This window comes from Halichoerus grypus, chromosome 6, assembly GCF_964656455.1.
Source record: "Halichoerus grypus chromosome 6, mHalGry1.hap1.1, whole genome shotgun sequence".
Classification (NCBI taxonomy): Eukaryota; Metazoa; Chordata; class Mammalia; order Carnivora; family Phocidae; genus Halichoerus; species Halichoerus grypus.
In genome coordinates, this window is record NC_135717.1 from 167,091,946 (window position 1) to 167,108,781 (window position 16,836).

Here is a 16,836-nt window from a genome sequence, read left to right on the forward strand (position 1 = left end):
GGACTCCAGAGACTTACCCCAAACATCTGTCGGAGGTCGGGGTCCCGGAAGCGAAAGGGAATATTAGAGACATGCAGCCGTTTAGGGGTGGATTTGCTCTCTGAGTTCTCACTACTTTGTGTCTGTGACTGCTGGCCATCTGTCTGTGCTCCCCCTTCTGTCTGCTGAGCAAAGAAACAGACAACATTGAGCGAAAAATAAATATGATTACTTCACAAGAATTATGTAAAATAATTAAAGCCCCACCCTCCCACCCCCCCGTTTTCAAACAGTTCTCAAAAGCATCTTTAAGCAAAAATTAGAGTTGTCCCTTCAAAGGGGAAAAAAAAAAATGTTACCTGTGTTCAAATTGCTATCATTTACAAAGAAAGTTTAGGCCTTTTGACTATTTACAGTACATTAGTGAAATGGAAGAAAACAAAAATACTAAGTGACTTGCCTAAGACCACGTGGAGATCCATTAGGTATGAAAGACATAAAAATTAAGACATAAAAATTGTACCATTATTCTTATTTTCTTAGTGGAGTTTTCCATTTCTGAGATCTTTCTATTTTGAAAATGAAGAGTCTGTTGTATGTGGTTGAGGAGATCACTGCATTTTTGGTCTACCATTTTAGGAAATAAGGGAATATTTTCATGTTTCATTCCCTCTATTAGTTCCAGAGTTTATGACTACTGGGTCACCAAAGTATCGTAACATTATTCCTGAAGAGGAGACACCTAATGACAATGGGCATTTGGCTTCAACCTGAAGAGCCTCTACTCAAACCAATCGGCACTCTCCTCCTAATCCATGTGATTCCAGCTGACAAATCCAGCTGACATCATTACAGGGACCCCAGGCTCCTGCAGCCCAGAGCAAAGCCTCATTTACAAAATCTGCGGGGAGAGGCTTTACGGACCCTGCACAGCCTACTGGACAACATGTAAACGCTAGGTCTGTGTACACCCACAGTGAAATAGTACCTGTAAGCATGGGGTGCACTTTTAATCCTCAATCTATTTTGCAATGCTGCAGGCATTTTTTTCCCCGATAAATCCTCAAAAAAGTTGCAACACAGAGAAATACTTTTGACAAACATCTAACAGGTGTGATACATTCTAGGTATTCAAAACACATTTATTTTGAAGTATTCATCTGGCAATTTAGGAACCTTATGTTTTCACTATTCCCTATGAAGTGCATGCCAAACTGGAGGGCTCACGGAGCTGATTAAACCAAGAGCGGAACTCACTGTTCTAAGTATCTCAAGTGAGTTACAACTGAGTCCCTAACAGATTCTTCTGTGTGACGCAGAACAGATCCCCTCCCTTTGACCCAATGTTCAAGTAAAAGAAACTGTGAGTCACAGATACTTTTGGCTCAGAGACGTTACCAACCATCTTGAAATGAAGTTCGAGACTTTAAATTATAAAGGATTATCAGGAATAAACTTGGAATGAATGCTAGCTTTTCAAGTGTCAATCTAAGCGATGGCAGCTTTTATCTCATTCCATTCAGGCCTTGCAGATGGCTTAAATGTGCAATGATTCATATGATATAAAAATAGTAGAAAAGGGAAGAGCTACGAAGCAATGTTCTGTGAAAGTGTAAGGTTTTCAATCGTCAATCTGGGCACAATGCAGACTAAACAAAACAAATTCCATTCAAAGATGAAACTCACTAAGTTACTAAGACGGCATCATGGACACCAAAGCGATAAGCAATAAGCGTTAAGTGTCGATTACAACTAATGCTCACTCGAGCACCTTCAAACTTGCCCCTTATATCTCACAGCTGGAGCCCATAAAACTACTTCTTCAGCCAAACTTAAAACCACCAGATCTCATCTGCAGGATGTCAGTGCATCACTCTGAAAGAAGTTAAAAAGATTGACTCTAGCTCCAAACCAGTTTTATATATAACTTACACATATAGTTCATGTAATCTGTAATATTATAATGAGGTGGCAGGATAAATGAAAACTAATGATTATTTTTACGGCCTTGAAGACACAATTTAAGAAGGACAGAAGCCAGATTGGATCATTTTCTGCCTTGTAGTGAAAACCTACATTTTCTTTTAAGTTTTTAAAATTTATTTCTCTACACCCAACGTGGGGCTCGAACTTATGACCCCAAGATCAAGAGTCGCATGCTCTTCCGACCAAGTCAGCCAGGTGCCCCCAAACACCTACATTCAAGTCTTTAATTCTAGGGACACTTGGCAGTTGAAAAAGTAAATTATCATTTCCAAAATTCTCAAGTCTTCTGACTCAATATATATTTTAAAACTGCAGTTTAATATACATAGATACAAATGCAGAAATCAGAAGCATGAATGAATTTTCACAAAGAAAATACACCCATGTAACTATCAAATTAGATGGAGCAACAGAACTTCAGGAGCACTCTAGTAAAACTGTCCCCTTATGAAAGGGTCCCCACTACCCCGACTTCTAACTCCATAGGTTGGTTTGGCTGTTTTTGAACTAAAAAAAAAAAAAAAAAAAAAGGAAAGAAAAGGAATTATACAGTATGTACTCTTTTGTGTTTGTCTTCTTTTAGACATTCTGTGTAATACACATACACACACTGTTGTTGTAATTCATCCATTCTTCTTTCATTTTATAAACATACAGGACTTACTGGAGCTGCTTCCAGTTTTTAGCTATTAAGGATAATGTTCCTATGAATATTCTTGCTACATTCTTGTCTTTTGGTGCAAACAGCCATTTCTGTTGGGTACATATGCACTAGGAGTGGATTTGCTGGCTTAAGAACATGCGTTAAGTTCAGCCTTAACAGATACGGCCAGTTTTCCCAAGTGGCTGTACTAACTTGTACCCAACTGTGGGTAGCTGCGAGAGTTCTACTTGCTCTGAGTATTGTCATTTTCGTTGTAACTGTCCTGGCGGGCGGCAGTGGCACCATATTGTGGCTTTAATTTGCTTTACTCTCTTTAGACCTCAGATCCTTTCTGCTTTCCACTTAGAGAATTTTGTTGGAAAGTGGGAACTCCTTGTTAAATAGCAACTATTTCTTGAGTGCATGCTATATCATGGACCATTCCGTAGGCCTAATAACAGTTAATACTTATACAGTGTTTACTATTCGTCAGACACGGGCCTATGCATTTTATGTATTTTAATTAATGTAATTCTTACAACAAACCCTAACAGTAGGCACTTTTTTTTTTTTTTTTAAACATGAGACTGTAGGAGGTATTATTTTTTACCTCACTTTTCAGATGAGGAATCTGAAAACCAGAAATACTGCCTAAGTACTGGATCAGGGTTGTTCAAACACAGGCAGTTTGGCCCCAGAGTACATGCTCTTAATCATTATGTCATGTTGTAATGTACATATATCATCTTTTCTTTTTTTTTTTTCTTTTTCTTTTTCTTTTTATTTTTTTATTTTTTTTTAAAGATTTTATTTATTCATTTGAGACACAGAGATACAGAGAGCGAGCGAGCATGAGCAGGAGGGGAGGCAGAGGCAGAGGGAGAGGGAGAAGCAGGCTCCCCGCTAAGTCAGGAGCCCGACATGGGGCTTGATCCCAGGACCCTGGAATCATGACCTGAGCCGAAGGCAGACGCTTAACCATCTGAGCCACCCAGGCGCCCCCATGTATCATCTTTTCTAATACTCACAATAATCTACGAGGGGGCACTATTATTACCCCAATTGACAGAGGCAGAAAGTAAGGCACACTAGGTGCCCAAGGTCACATACTAAGTAGCAGAGCAGAAACTGAAAACCAGTTGGCTGAATTCCATGTGCTAGGCCTCCTGTCCAGCATGGCACCCACACTTCCTCCTTCTCATTAGAAGGGAGAACACGTGGGGCGCCTGGGTGGCTCAGTCATTAAGCATCTGCCTTTGGCTCAGGTCATGATCCCAGGGTCCTGGGATCCAGCCCCGCATCAGGCTCCCTGCTCGGCAGAAAGCTTGCTACTCCCTCTCCCACTCCCCCTGCTTGTGTTCCCTCTCCCGGTGTCTCTCTCTGTCAAATAAATAAAACCTTAAAAAAAAAATGTTTAAAAAAAAAAAAGGGAGAACATGTGTGGATCCCACTCTTTCTCAGTACCCTCACGGGGAGGAGCAAGACCTCCCCCTGGGCTGGAGGCAGGCATGGGGGTAAGAGAGGGAAAGCTATACAAGAATGACATGTATCCTATACCTTGAGGGAAGAGAAGCAGGTCAGGCCACAAAGGGAGGAAAAGCAAGAGTTAGAAAGCTGGCAAAGGCACACTGGTACTCACAGGAAAATAGCCAGACAACTACTAAACTGATATTCAAAGGGGCTGAGGAGCAGATTTCTGTACATAGTGGACATAGGAACATGAAATACACACTGGGGGCGCCTGGGTGGCTCAGTCAGTTGAGCGTCTGCCTTCGGCTCAGGTCATGATCCCAGGGTGCTGGGATGGAGCCCTGCATCGGGCTCCCTGCTGAGCTTTTCCTTCTCCTCCCCACTCGTGCTCTCTCATTATCTCTGTCTCTCTCTCAAATAAATAAAATCTTAAAAACAAAAGGAAATATACACTGAATGTAATTAAACGAGATACTTCCCCATTTGACATCCCCAACTTTAAGTGTACCTCAATATCAACTACTAATTGTTGAAATAGATCAGACAGAAAAAGTAAAAGTTTTTCGGCTGTATCTTTGTGAAAAGTGGACAGTAGAACTGTTTGTTCTGAGAAAAATCTCAGTGTACACTATCGGTTTGCTTTATTTTCTACTGTTAGCTACTGAGCCACTTTACTGACTGCATAAACAACCTCCCAAGGTTCTGTTCTTCCCTTCTGTGGTCATTTTCTGACCTAATTTATTCACTGGGCAGGGGATGAAACAGAAGAGGCTGCAGTCTGTGCACTGAGAGTTTATGGCAAGGGCTGGCCATGGCACCACTGATGCAATCCTGGGACTAATGTCTATATATCTACTCTTTAAACAATCCCGCTGCCCCAGTGAGGTCTAGCTATCTGTCCAAACTGCAGAGAAGGCCAGGGCTTTTTACACTGAAAAGCAAATCAGACTTATAGTCTCAAAGCCTCATTCTAGAAACAAGGACTAAAAATGTTTTGTTTGGTTTGATGAACTCAAACTTCTAAAATTCCTATAACTGTGAAATGGATTAATTTTCTGACTTCTCCATGAAACAGTGGAAATATTTTCACTATGGACTGTGAACAAATGTGCTGTTATGGTCTGAAAGAGAGTTCTGGGCAATATGAAACGAAGTATTACTTTCCAAGTCTCTATCATAGTAACACTTAACACGTAATCTGAGATAGTAAGGAATCTCTTAATAAATTCAGAAATAATATATTTTGATTAATGAATTATGGGTTTTCTTCAATATTTATTTTTCCTTTTGTTTTCTGAGACGACTTCATTTCTTATTTTACCTCTGTGAGGCTGAAGGGGAAGAAGAAGAAATTTAATTCAGCACAGCAAATTTCTTGAGAATCTGGTTCATGTCTGAAAACATCTACTAAATTAACCCATTTTAATGATAGTTTGGGTATAGAATTCTAGGTTGAAAAGAATTCCTTTAGAATTTTGAAGGCAATTCTAAAGTGTGTCTAGTTCCCCTGCCGCTGTTCAGAAGCCTGAAGGCTTTCCTTTCCGTCGTTCTCTCTGGTTTGGAGACTGCCCAGTGTGTCCAGTGTTCTAAAATTTCATAGCGCTATGCCTTAATGTGGGTCTGTTTTATTTTAATCTATTTCGCTGGTAATTCTGTAGTCTCTTTTAGGTTGAAAATTAATGTCCTTCAGTCCTGGGAAGTTTTCTTGAATTATTTTGCTGATGATTCCCACCCTACACACATTTGGTCTTTCTCTTCTGGAACTTGTATTCTTGGACACTGGATGTTTTGGACTGGTCCTCTAATTTTCTTATCTCTTTATTTTATTTGCTCTCTGGCTTTTGGCTCTATTTTTTGGGATAATAGGTGTTTAATTCCTTATCTGAAAACTTTGGAGCCAATGTATATCAGAATTCAGAATTTTTAGGATTTTAGAAAGGTAATAATGGGTATATAACTCATAATGTAACTCAATCAGACTTGGGACAGTGATATTTCTTTATGTGCATTCATATAAATGCAACAAAGATACATACAGGTTGTGAGTTTTGCTGCTAACTTATGAAAAATCACCTGATTTTCAGAACATTTTTGGATTTTATTTATTTATTTATTTATTTATTTTTTAAAGATTTTATTTATTTGACAGAGCGAGATACACAGCAAGAGAGAGAACACAAGCAGGGGGAGTGGGAGAGGGAGAAGCAGGCTTCCCGCAGACCAGGGAGCCCGATGCGGGGCTCGATCCCAGGACTCTGGGATCATGATCTGAGCCGAAGGCAGACGCTTAACGACTGAGCCATCCAGGCGCCACCGTTTTTTAAAGCTTTCTGTTTTTTTTTTTTAAGATTTTATTTATTTATTTGACAGACAGACACAGCGAGAGAGGGAACACAAGCAGGGGGAGTGGGAGAGGGAGAAGCAGGCTTCCCGCAGAGCAGGGAGCCTGATGCGGGGCTCGATCCCAGGACCCTGGGATCATGACCTGAGCCGAAGGCAGACGCTTAACGACTGAGCCACCCAGGTGCCCCCATTTTTGGATTTTAGAATTGTGGATAAAAGACCATAGACCTCTACTTCTTCAATCTCATCTTCCAGCCCTCCCACAAAGTTTTCACATTTTTTTGCCTTTTTTTTTTAAGATTTTATTTATTTATTTGACAGAGAGAGAGAGGGAGAGAGAAGCAGGCTCCCCACTGAGTAGGGAACCCCATGTGGGGCTTGATCCCAGGATCCCAGGATCAAGACCCGAGCCAAACATAGACAGACACTTAACAGACTGAGCCACCCAGGTGCCCCTGTTGCCATGTTTTTAATTTCAAGGGTTCGTTTTTCTTCTCTGAATTCCGCAGTCTACACCCCTTTTAAACTTCATTCTTGTTTAGTAGATGCAGTATCTTCTCTTTATCTTTCTAAAGCTATAGATTATTGCTTTGGTTGTTTTTTGGAAGTAAAAGTTTCCTTTTATTCACAACTTCTTTTTTGTTTGCTTCTTTTTGTTCTCTATCTTGCCCGTTGTAGCGTTCCCTCAGGAATCTAGCTATCTTTGGTTGTCTGCTTAGAATTAAGAATTGAGTGGGGGAAGATAGCTAAAAAACTGATAGTTCTAAATGGGTGGGGTGGAGGGGCATGAGAACTTTGACTCATTCCAGGTCTGTTAGGTAAGCAATTTGTTGGGGGAACCCCGACATGTCCATCTTCAAATCTTTCCTCTTGACTCAGTCAGGCTCTCAGAGAAGAGTTTTCCAATCTTCTATCTAGAGCTGTCAGTTTCTGCAACTTCTAAAATTTTTGTGGTGTAAATGGAATTCTTTCTCAGATTTCTCCCACAACTGGCTTAGAAATAAGCTCATGTGGGTCTGCTAAGCTTGTCACTAACTGGGACATCTGCTTTCTAGCTTCCACAATTATTAATTCTCCTGTTCTTATTGGTTTATAGCCCTAAAAACACACAAACACAAAAACCATTTACTGCATTCTTGGAGGAAGCAAAATTAGACCGGTATATTCAAAAGTAACCTGGAACAAATTCATGTTTGATAAAACCTTATAATACTGTATGTACATATGCAACACAGCTTATGTGTGTTTTGAGCTGACAAGTATAAAACATTTTGGCAAATACCGCTTGCTTTCAAAATAACCTCTGTATCTCAAGAAGGAGAGCCTGCATTATAGCCCTTCGCCAATGCACACATAAAAGGCTGCAGGAGAATAAGCAGAGACCTCAAAAATGAGACATGGTTCTCAGCTAACAGCAAGCCTATAAATACAAAGTTTTTTCCTTTCTCTGTTCTTCAGAGACTGTAACTACTCCAGATATAAGCTGAGTATGATTAAATATTTTGGAATAAGGAGACATGACAACTAACTGCAATGTGGGATCCTGAATTGAATTTAGAACAGAAAAAAGGACATTAGTGGAAAAACTGATAAAATTTGAATAAGGTCTGTATTTTGCCTTACTAGTATTGTAACAACACTTTTTACTGCCTGGTTTTGAAAACTGTACTGTATCTAAGGTAATGACATTAGGGGAAGTTAGGTAAAGGATTATGCAGAAATTTTTTGCACTATTTTTGCCACTTTCCTGTAAGTCTAAGTTTATTTCAAAATAAAAAGTTAAAAAGAAGGGAAAAGGTATTTTGGGATGTCAGATTCTAAACCCTAGAGAATACTAAAACACAAAGAACGCTTAGGTGCTTTAATGACTACACACAGGCACAGCTGTAGACAAGTACTTGTATTTGTAGTCCATATGCGGGTTGGACCACTTATAAAAGTCAGAAATGGGCGGAAAAGCCTATTCATTTCAAATTAGTGGCATGGTGAAGAAAGAAACCCATTTAATCTGATACCACTATTATGTATTCCCAAATCAGAAACAGTTTAATTTATAAATCTCTCTTACTTACAGAAGGTAAGCCACATAGAGTATCATATCCTGCAGCATCTTCCCTGAAGATCTCATTGTTTTAAGAACAAAAGTATGATTCCTAGTTGGGTTCAATTTCTTTGGGATAGGGACTGGTCTTCAGTTAAGGTTTAAGTGGATCCTCCTCATAGGATGAATCAGGTATTTTTGCAATGTTACAGTCAGTCACATATGGTGTAAGGGACATGGTTCTGAAAACTGCAAAATTCAAGATTAAACTTCTCAAAAGATAGTAGATATTTCTCTTAACTGCTGAAAGTAGAGCTGTCTTGTCAATCACCTTATAATTCAGACAGCTTTGAAATTAGGCAATTATTAACAAAGGTTTCACTTGGGAATATTCACATTAGTTCTGTTAAAGGAACCAGACTGTGTCCAAGAGGGAGTGACTCATGCCGATAAGCCCCAGTTCAGCAAACCCAAACTGAACTCCATTTCTTTGCTGGGCTCTCCCAGAAAAGCAAGGCCCAGGTCAACCAATCAGTACTTGCTTGCTCAGCACAAGTTACCTGACCCAGCTCTGAGACTTGCCTCTGTTCCATGTAAAGAAAGTGACCTTGCTTTAACCAATCAGCAAATGCCCAGTAGAACTTCCTTGTTCCTGCTCCCTTCTGCCTATAAAATCTCTTGCTTCTGTACAGCTCTTCCAAGCTCCTTTCTATCTGCTTAGATTGGATGCAACCCAATTCATGAATCACTGAATACAGCCAATAAGACCTGTGTAATTTACCCAGTTGAATTTTGTTAACAGTTAAAAATTTACACAAAAGTGAAATTTCATTAATTTTTCTGTATTACATTATTTCAAATTTGAATGATTCAAATTTATATAAAATAAGACTGTGATGTATTTTATACCCAAGAAAATCTAATGGAAAGATCATTCCCAAAAGACTTTTAAGCGCATCTAAAGGATGTGTGTGTGTGTGTGTGTGTGTGTGTGTGTGTGTGTGTGTGTGCGCTTCAAAAATCATGGAGCAATACCTCCCAATGGGTAGAATGTCAGTTCTACAGGATGTTAACTGGTATTCTGTAGAAAATGGATTTCACTGTTAAATAAATTTGGAAAATACCGGACTAAACAAAGTCAACAGGTTTCCTGTGAATTCTGAAGAGAGAGAATTCACCCTTCTCCCCAAACATGTATTACATATGTAATTCACTCATTTATTTCTGTAGAGCCGGCTATAAAATTCACTGACAAAGGTATGGCTCTTAGTGCACTAGTTCCTATGCAGGTGAGGGAAGGAAGATTCTCTCAGAAGAGAGAACTGGATGGCCCGTTCATTAGTATCGTTTCATAAATCAAGGTTGCCTAGGACACCTTCTTTGAAATAATTATATAATAAAAGTACCGTAGCTAATGTTTACTGACATTTACTATGTGCCTGGCACTATCCTAAGTACTTGCTATTCATTTTCTCATTTAATCCAAAAAACCCTATCAGGTAGGAACTGTTACCACCATTTTTACAGATGAGGAAAATGAGCACTAGAGTTAAAATTTTCAGATGGTTACACATTTAGCAAATGGAAGGAGCTGGGAGCTAAACCCAACTCAATCTGATTTCCAGGGCTCAAGCTCCCTAACCACAATCACAATATTATATAATAAAGTTTTTTCTAAAACAACTTTAAAAAACAAATTTCAGTTTTTCTTGATAATATTTTTAAAAAGTGGGTTGGGATACTTTTCATTAGGTCATTTTACATTGCCTTAAAAAAGGGGCGGGGGGGACTACAACCCATGCTGATCCACCAACTAGATTTGTTAGCATTTGAAACATTTTTATAAATGTTTATAATGGAGTATATGATGGGTTAAAACCTGGTGGAATTAGATCATATGAATTCCTTCTTAAAGAGTAAAAATGCCCTAATATGATCAAATAATTTTCTAAAAAGTGAAATCTTGGCCCATATGCTTATTTACTGAAAATCAAGGTATTTCACATTGCTAAAACTTGTGATAGAACACTTGTGATATACTGAACATAAAATTATTTTATCTAATGCCACCACCAGACACAATTTTTGGGGCATGGAAAATTGAATTTATCTCTCTGTAGAGCAATTCACTAGTCAAGAAAAATTACCTTTACATTTAGTTATTTTAAAAAGAAATGCTTATGTATTTCCTTTGTGTATTTGAATACTGCTATGACAACCCAAATTCTGAGAATCTAGTCTTGTCTGGGCATTTAAATGTAAGCGAACATTTTTTTTTTTTTCAATTAACTAGTAATTCAATTTTCTTCAGAAAATGTCTAGTTCCATTTTCTCAGGTCAAAGTGCTGTTAAAAGGAATTACAAAGGCATCGTTTGCGTATGTAGTAGCATCATGAACTGGTATCACACTGTGAAACAAAAACCATAGCAAGTCACTTATTTTTTTAAACCAGGAGTGAGAATCATAGAAAAATTAGACATAATGTAAAATAGTGAAACACACACAGAAGATCACCTCAATTAAAATCTTCATCCTTAACTGAATGCTTCTCTAATATTTTAATGTGCATTTTAGAATGAAAGAAATCTGTTTGTATGTTCTAGGTGGAGTTCTTAGGTTTAAAGTCAAAGAATCAGTGGAAGCTAAGAAGACCATCCCCTGTGGATGCTTTTTATTTTTTATAATTTGCATGGGGAAGCAGAAAAAAAGCATTTGGCTGAAAGCAGATTTCCTGAGTTCCGGCTCTGTTACTAGCTAGCTGTAACCTTCCGTGCTCAAGTCACTTAGAACTGTTGACCTCTGTTGTAAAAGGAAGGCATAAAATAATTTCTAAAATCCATTTTAGCTTTAAAACTCAATGATTCTAATCAGTTTACTGACTTCAAAAAATAGTACAAAATATTTATGAAAAATGTACAACCCTTTAGACAAGTTAAGAAAAACCATGCCCCCAAATGAATCATTAGTGCTTCTTTATTCTGGCCCTAACACAGGAGAGCAGGAAGGGGCAGCAGAGCGCAGAATTACCACTCCCAGCACTGTTTAGTTCTAGTTGCTTTTGGCAGGGGAGGGCGGTGGTGGGGTGGGAAGTAAAAGTAAATAAAAGTAAAAGTAAATAAATGAATGAAGACACGCAAGGGAGAAGCAGCAATAATCATGAGGCGAACAATATTAACAATATGTTGAAAGGTGTCTTGAGTGTCATGAACCAAAGGGCAATTTTCTCTATTCAAAAATATCCATGTCTGGGGTGCCTGGGTGGCTCAACTGGTTGAGCGTCCAACTCTTAATGATTTCGGCTCAGGTCATGATCTCGGGGTTAGGATTAGGTGGGATCAAGCCCTGCATCAGGCTCCATGCTCAGCAGGGAATCTGCTTCTCTCCTTTTCCTTCTGACCCTCCCTCCTGCTCTCTCGCACGCTCTAATAAATAAATAAATCTAAAACAAAAATATCCATGCCTGGCTCTAAGTGTGGTTTTCTGTAGCAACTCTTGCACTTTCAGACCAGCCTACAGTTTGCTCGTGGATCCAGCTTTGAAACTGCCAAGATGATCATAGGCATCATAACTCTGATAAATCGATAACAATTGTGGATGGTTTGTGTCAGCTCAACATCTTCTCCCTTTTACTAGTCTGGAGGGAAAATGAGGGACTCTCTTGGAAGAGTGGATAGTCAGATGAGTAAATTCCTCTGTGGTCCCAGGCCTTCTAATTCTAGCTTGGAAAAAAACATGCTAACGAGAATGCCTATGCTGCAGGCTGAGGGTAATACGGCCCATGACACATAATATGAGAGAAAGATTTGGGCCCCATCTTTCCCATTATGTTCTAGAAATCCTCACTTGGGCAAATGGACCCATGTTAAGGGCTAGCACTTCTTGGCTATGTTTTAGTGGGATACCAATCCACAAGGCACTTGCAAGTAAGGGAGTCAGTGGGTAATTCCATGGAGGATGGTTAGACCGATCTAATAGAGAAGTGAGACAAAAGCTGGCTTCAACTCCAGAGAAAGGGCATGCAACAAAGCAAAGAAACAGGATGGTGGACAGCATGGAGTTCTAGTTATCTTTCATACAGAGGTGTGCCTGAATGCCACCACTGAGGAGGGCTGTGAGGTCTACAGCTGACCAACAGAGTAAAGGTGGGCCCCCTCAGCTGTGCCTTCAAATCTCTGCTTTAGAGCCATCAACAACTCTGTTCAAATACTTCAAAAGATGTTATTAACACTTCCTAACATTTCCTAACCCATCACAGAAGATGCTGGACCTTTATAAGCTTCTATTTTCTTCACTCAAAAAACACTTATCAAACATCCATTATACGCCAATGGGAGAAATAAGAGGGCAAGTAGTAACTCCTGCCCTCAAGGAAAGTATAATCTACTAGGTGGGTAGAATATGCATACAAACACAAACCTCATCTGAAGATTACTCATCAAAGCTTGTCTACCTCAAATACTTTAGTCACTTATGCCTGCCAGCATTTGGAAGAGTATCTAAACATGTAACAACTGAGCTCCTTTCTTCTCTGCAGGAAGGTAAAGGGGTAATCAGGACCCCTGACTGTTATCTCTTTGCTAATGCACAGTATGGGACAAACTATCAAAACAGGCTCTTGTCTTAAGGGCACAAGAAGCTTCTAGCCAAATGTGAAAATCAATTTCTGAAATACATTTTAGAAATAAAATTCCAGATTTCATTGTTTATCTCTCATTTTTGTAGAAGTTTTTTTTTTTTTTTGGTTCCCTCACACAAGATGACACTATTCAACATAAACAAAATCTCTATTACAGTACAGCTCTGGCTCACAATAATAAAAAACACAAACCAAGGACATCAAAGGACAAATAATTTTAAAAGATGCTTTAAAAAAGGCAATTAAAGGGGCTCCTAGGTGGCTCAGTTGGTTCCAAGTGTCCAAATCTTGGTTTTTGGCTCAGGTCATGATCTCAGGGACCTGAGACTGAGCCCGAGTTGGGCTCCGTGCTCAGTTGGGAGTCTGCTTGAGATTCTCTCTCCCTCTGCCCCTCCCCCCCGCTGTGTGTGCACTCTCTCTCTAAATAAATAAAATCTTTTTTAAAAAAAAGCCAATTAAAGAACTATTTAAGCCAGTAATTTCCCAACCATTTCTAATTTCTTTTCAATACAATCCTGTCAGGTAGGCACTGCTGGCTTCATATAGTAGATGAGGACTCTAAAGTCTGGGAGGTGAAATAATTTAATCCTGATACAGTTCTTGCACTGAGGAGGACACAATCTTTGACTGTGCTCTCTTTGTTTTACTTATTTAACTAGCTGTTCTGTGCATTCTACTGTGGCAGCTTCTCTTCCATTCATCCCTCCTCTACATAACTGCTGCAGCCCCCTGGGCCAGAACCTCAGAAGACTCTTTCCTAACTGGTCCCCCTGTTTCTCCCCTCATCTGGTATATGCAACACATAGGTCTTCTGGAAGCACAGCTCCGCTCACTTCCATTTCCTTGCTCAAAAACCTTCGATAAAGTCATTTCTCAGCCAGGCATTCAAACACTCTTCCTAATTTGTACTCAAGCAACTTTTCCCCCCACCTTATTTCCCTCTGCAACCACCAAACACCCCAAACTTCAGCCTATTGGAAACACATGCTTTTATTCAAAGACATTTTGATCTTGCCCATCTATCTAACTCTGCTTTGAGAAATGACTTTCCTAATTCTTCTCATCATGTTCTAAATCTGTGCATGTTCCAATTCTAATCACTCTTAATATGAGGACCAGATCAATGCCACCTGCATCTAGAAGCCTTACTTTCTCCCTCCTCAGACCTCCCATGGCACACCTTATCTCCTTTAACTACTTCCGATAACCCGAGTAACAGTTACTGAGTAACTATTAAGTGCCAGGCACTGTGATAATCAGAGAATGCAAAGATGAACTAGAAGAACTTTTTTTTTTTGTAAAGCTTAGAGTTTAATTAGGGAGACAGAAGGCAACAAAAAACAACATCTTGTAAGTTCCACAAAAAGTGGTCAGCTCAGGAGTCTACCTGAGCCTAAATGAAGGATAAGCTTGGCTTTGCCTAGGAAAATCAAGCAAGGCTTCCCAGCAGAGCTGACACTTGGGCTGAGTGGGAAAAGATGCACAGGTGCCTGCTCTCAGGACCAGCGCATATACATACACTACCTCCCGTCGCTGAGCTGGAGTCAGGGAATCCAAGCAGCAGAATGGAGAGAACGGACTCTGAAATCCCCGACTGTAAAACCCTCACATACACTAAGACTAGTTTATGAACTACAATAATACAGTGTTTGTGGAAGCAATTGTTAAACAAAGTGTTACAGAAATTTAAGGTATCATTTCTTTGTAAATAACAAAGCTTCCTATCTACCTTCTGGATTTAATTGGCCACAGGAATTACTGGATCCATTTTAAGAAACATGTTAGTAGATAGTAAAAATTTAACAGAATAATCTATAATGTTGTCAAATCTAAGTTTTATGATGTACTGCTCTACTGCTCAGTCTCTCCCTCCATACACACATCCCCCCCCCAGAACACCCACACATTCACAACTTACAAAGCAAATGTCTTAAGAGCGGTGAATTCACACTCCCATTTAAATGTACACTTAAACATGTAAGAAGCATCTTCAACCAGAGCCTCCTAATAATTTCGCATTTTATTGTTAGCAACTTCCTAAAATTATAGAACCTGTGCCACCTCTGTTTGTAGACACAGCTCAAAGGATTTTCCATTTCCTCCTCAGCACCAATAAATTCCCAGTCCATACACATGGCTTCCTAATTTTATTTCAGTATTTCTTTAGGAACTCAAATTGGTCGATACAATGCAAAATTATGTAGTGAAGAGTTTCGAATAGGGATGGGGAAGAGAAGTCTTCACCGTATATATTTGTATTAAGGAACAGAACTTGCCCTTTACCCTGCCATTAGAAACCCAGAACCCGGGCATCTCAAACCATGGGAGATGGTGGCAGGAAGGGACAACAAGCAGGAGGAGAAGCGGGCCGCGGGGAACAGAGGCGCAGGAGGAGCTGTACGGCCAGCACCAGGACAGGACAGGGAGGGCACTGTTGGCTCTGACAGCCTCAACAGGCCAGTGACTCCTCTCCCCAGAACAAGACGACGGTAAGGAAGCTGGACAAAAGCTGTCCCACAATCATTTCACATTCTGGAAATCAAAGGCGGATGATAAAGAAATTTCTTGAAAAATTGCTAGAGCTTAGGGTAAGACCAGCAAGAGGCCACACACATTGCCTGTGGCGATTCCAACCCGCCACGCCGTCCCTGCCCCAACACCACCACCGATCCCTCAGTTCTGTGGGAGAGCACTTCGTTTTTATCAGGACAGGGCCAGGGCCATGAGAACTAGCAGCTGTGCTATCAGAAGGGGTAAACTCAACTTGGGGCATTTGGGGCAGGGGTGGAGTGAGTGCTGGGGGGAAGGGGTGGGCAGGAGAAAACCCACAGCTCTGTTGGCTAAAAGTGGCAAGTTTGGTAGGCCCTAACAGGGGAAATTTAGTTCTTCTATCTTGAGCTTGTGGTCTGAATGAGGTGAGTGGTGGAGCAGCCAGCAATATGAAGGGGAGATCCTGGAAAAAATGAGAGAATTATAGAGGAGCTAGATATGCTCTCCTCATATCTGTGGCCAACGGTGAAACTATAAGCATGAGGAGGGGAGACATGAGCTCAACAGACAGAAAAAGCCAGGCAGACATGAGCTCAACAGACAGAAAAAGCCAGGCAGACCTGAGAACTGGCTGCACTCTGAACTCACTTCCCAACCCACAACGAGATGGACTGACAGAGTTCGGCAGAAGCGTTACAAGCTCGAGCTGCTTCAACACAACCTCTGCCCAAATCCCTGGCTGACCAATGAGCTAGGGAGACACAGGGCTAACGCCTAGCCAGGCAAAAAAGTAGAAATGAGAGGGAAAATCGCTAAGATTTTGTGCAGAAACAGCAGTGGCTGCACACAATCGAGAAGTCACAGTCCACAGTTTAAGTTCAAGCAAATTACTTAAAACATACACACATACACACACCTATACCTCTAAAAAAAATAACACTTCAGAGTTCCTGCAATATATTACTAAAATGTCCAGTTTCATAAAAAATTACAAGACCTGTAAAGAAACAGGAGAGTATGGCCCAGACTCAAGAAAACAAGCAGTAACTAGAAAAGGACCCTTGAGTGGGCCTGGATGTTGGACTCAGCAGGTGACTTCAAAGCGGCAGTGACATATGTATTCAGAGAACTGAAGGAAATATGATGACAAGAAATCTCAACAGAGAAGCAGAAATCACAAATGAGAATTCTGGAGTTGGAAAGTACAGTAACTGAAATAAAAAATTCACTAGATGGGGTCACAAGCT

At 40.1% G+C, this 16,836-nt stretch overlaps 1 protein-coding gene across 21 annotated transcripts in view; it reads right to left on the minus strand.

Moving 5' to 3' along the window:
* Positions 1-16,836, minus strand: part of RBFOX2 (RNA binding fox-1 homolog 2) — a 283,206-nt gene that overhangs the window by 42,176 nt on the left and 224,194 nt on the right. For 14 of the 21 annotated variants that reach the window (XM_078076544.1, XM_078076542.1, XM_078076539.1 and 11 more), the window contains one exon: positions 18-164. In XM_078076544.1, the coding sequence (XP_077932670.1) occupies positions 18-164 (147 nt within the window). The remainder of the gene's footprint in view (positions 1-17; positions 165-16,836) is intronic. The other 7 variants (XM_078076546.1, XM_078076547.1, XM_078076540.1 and 4 more) reach the window with 1 other exon arrangement.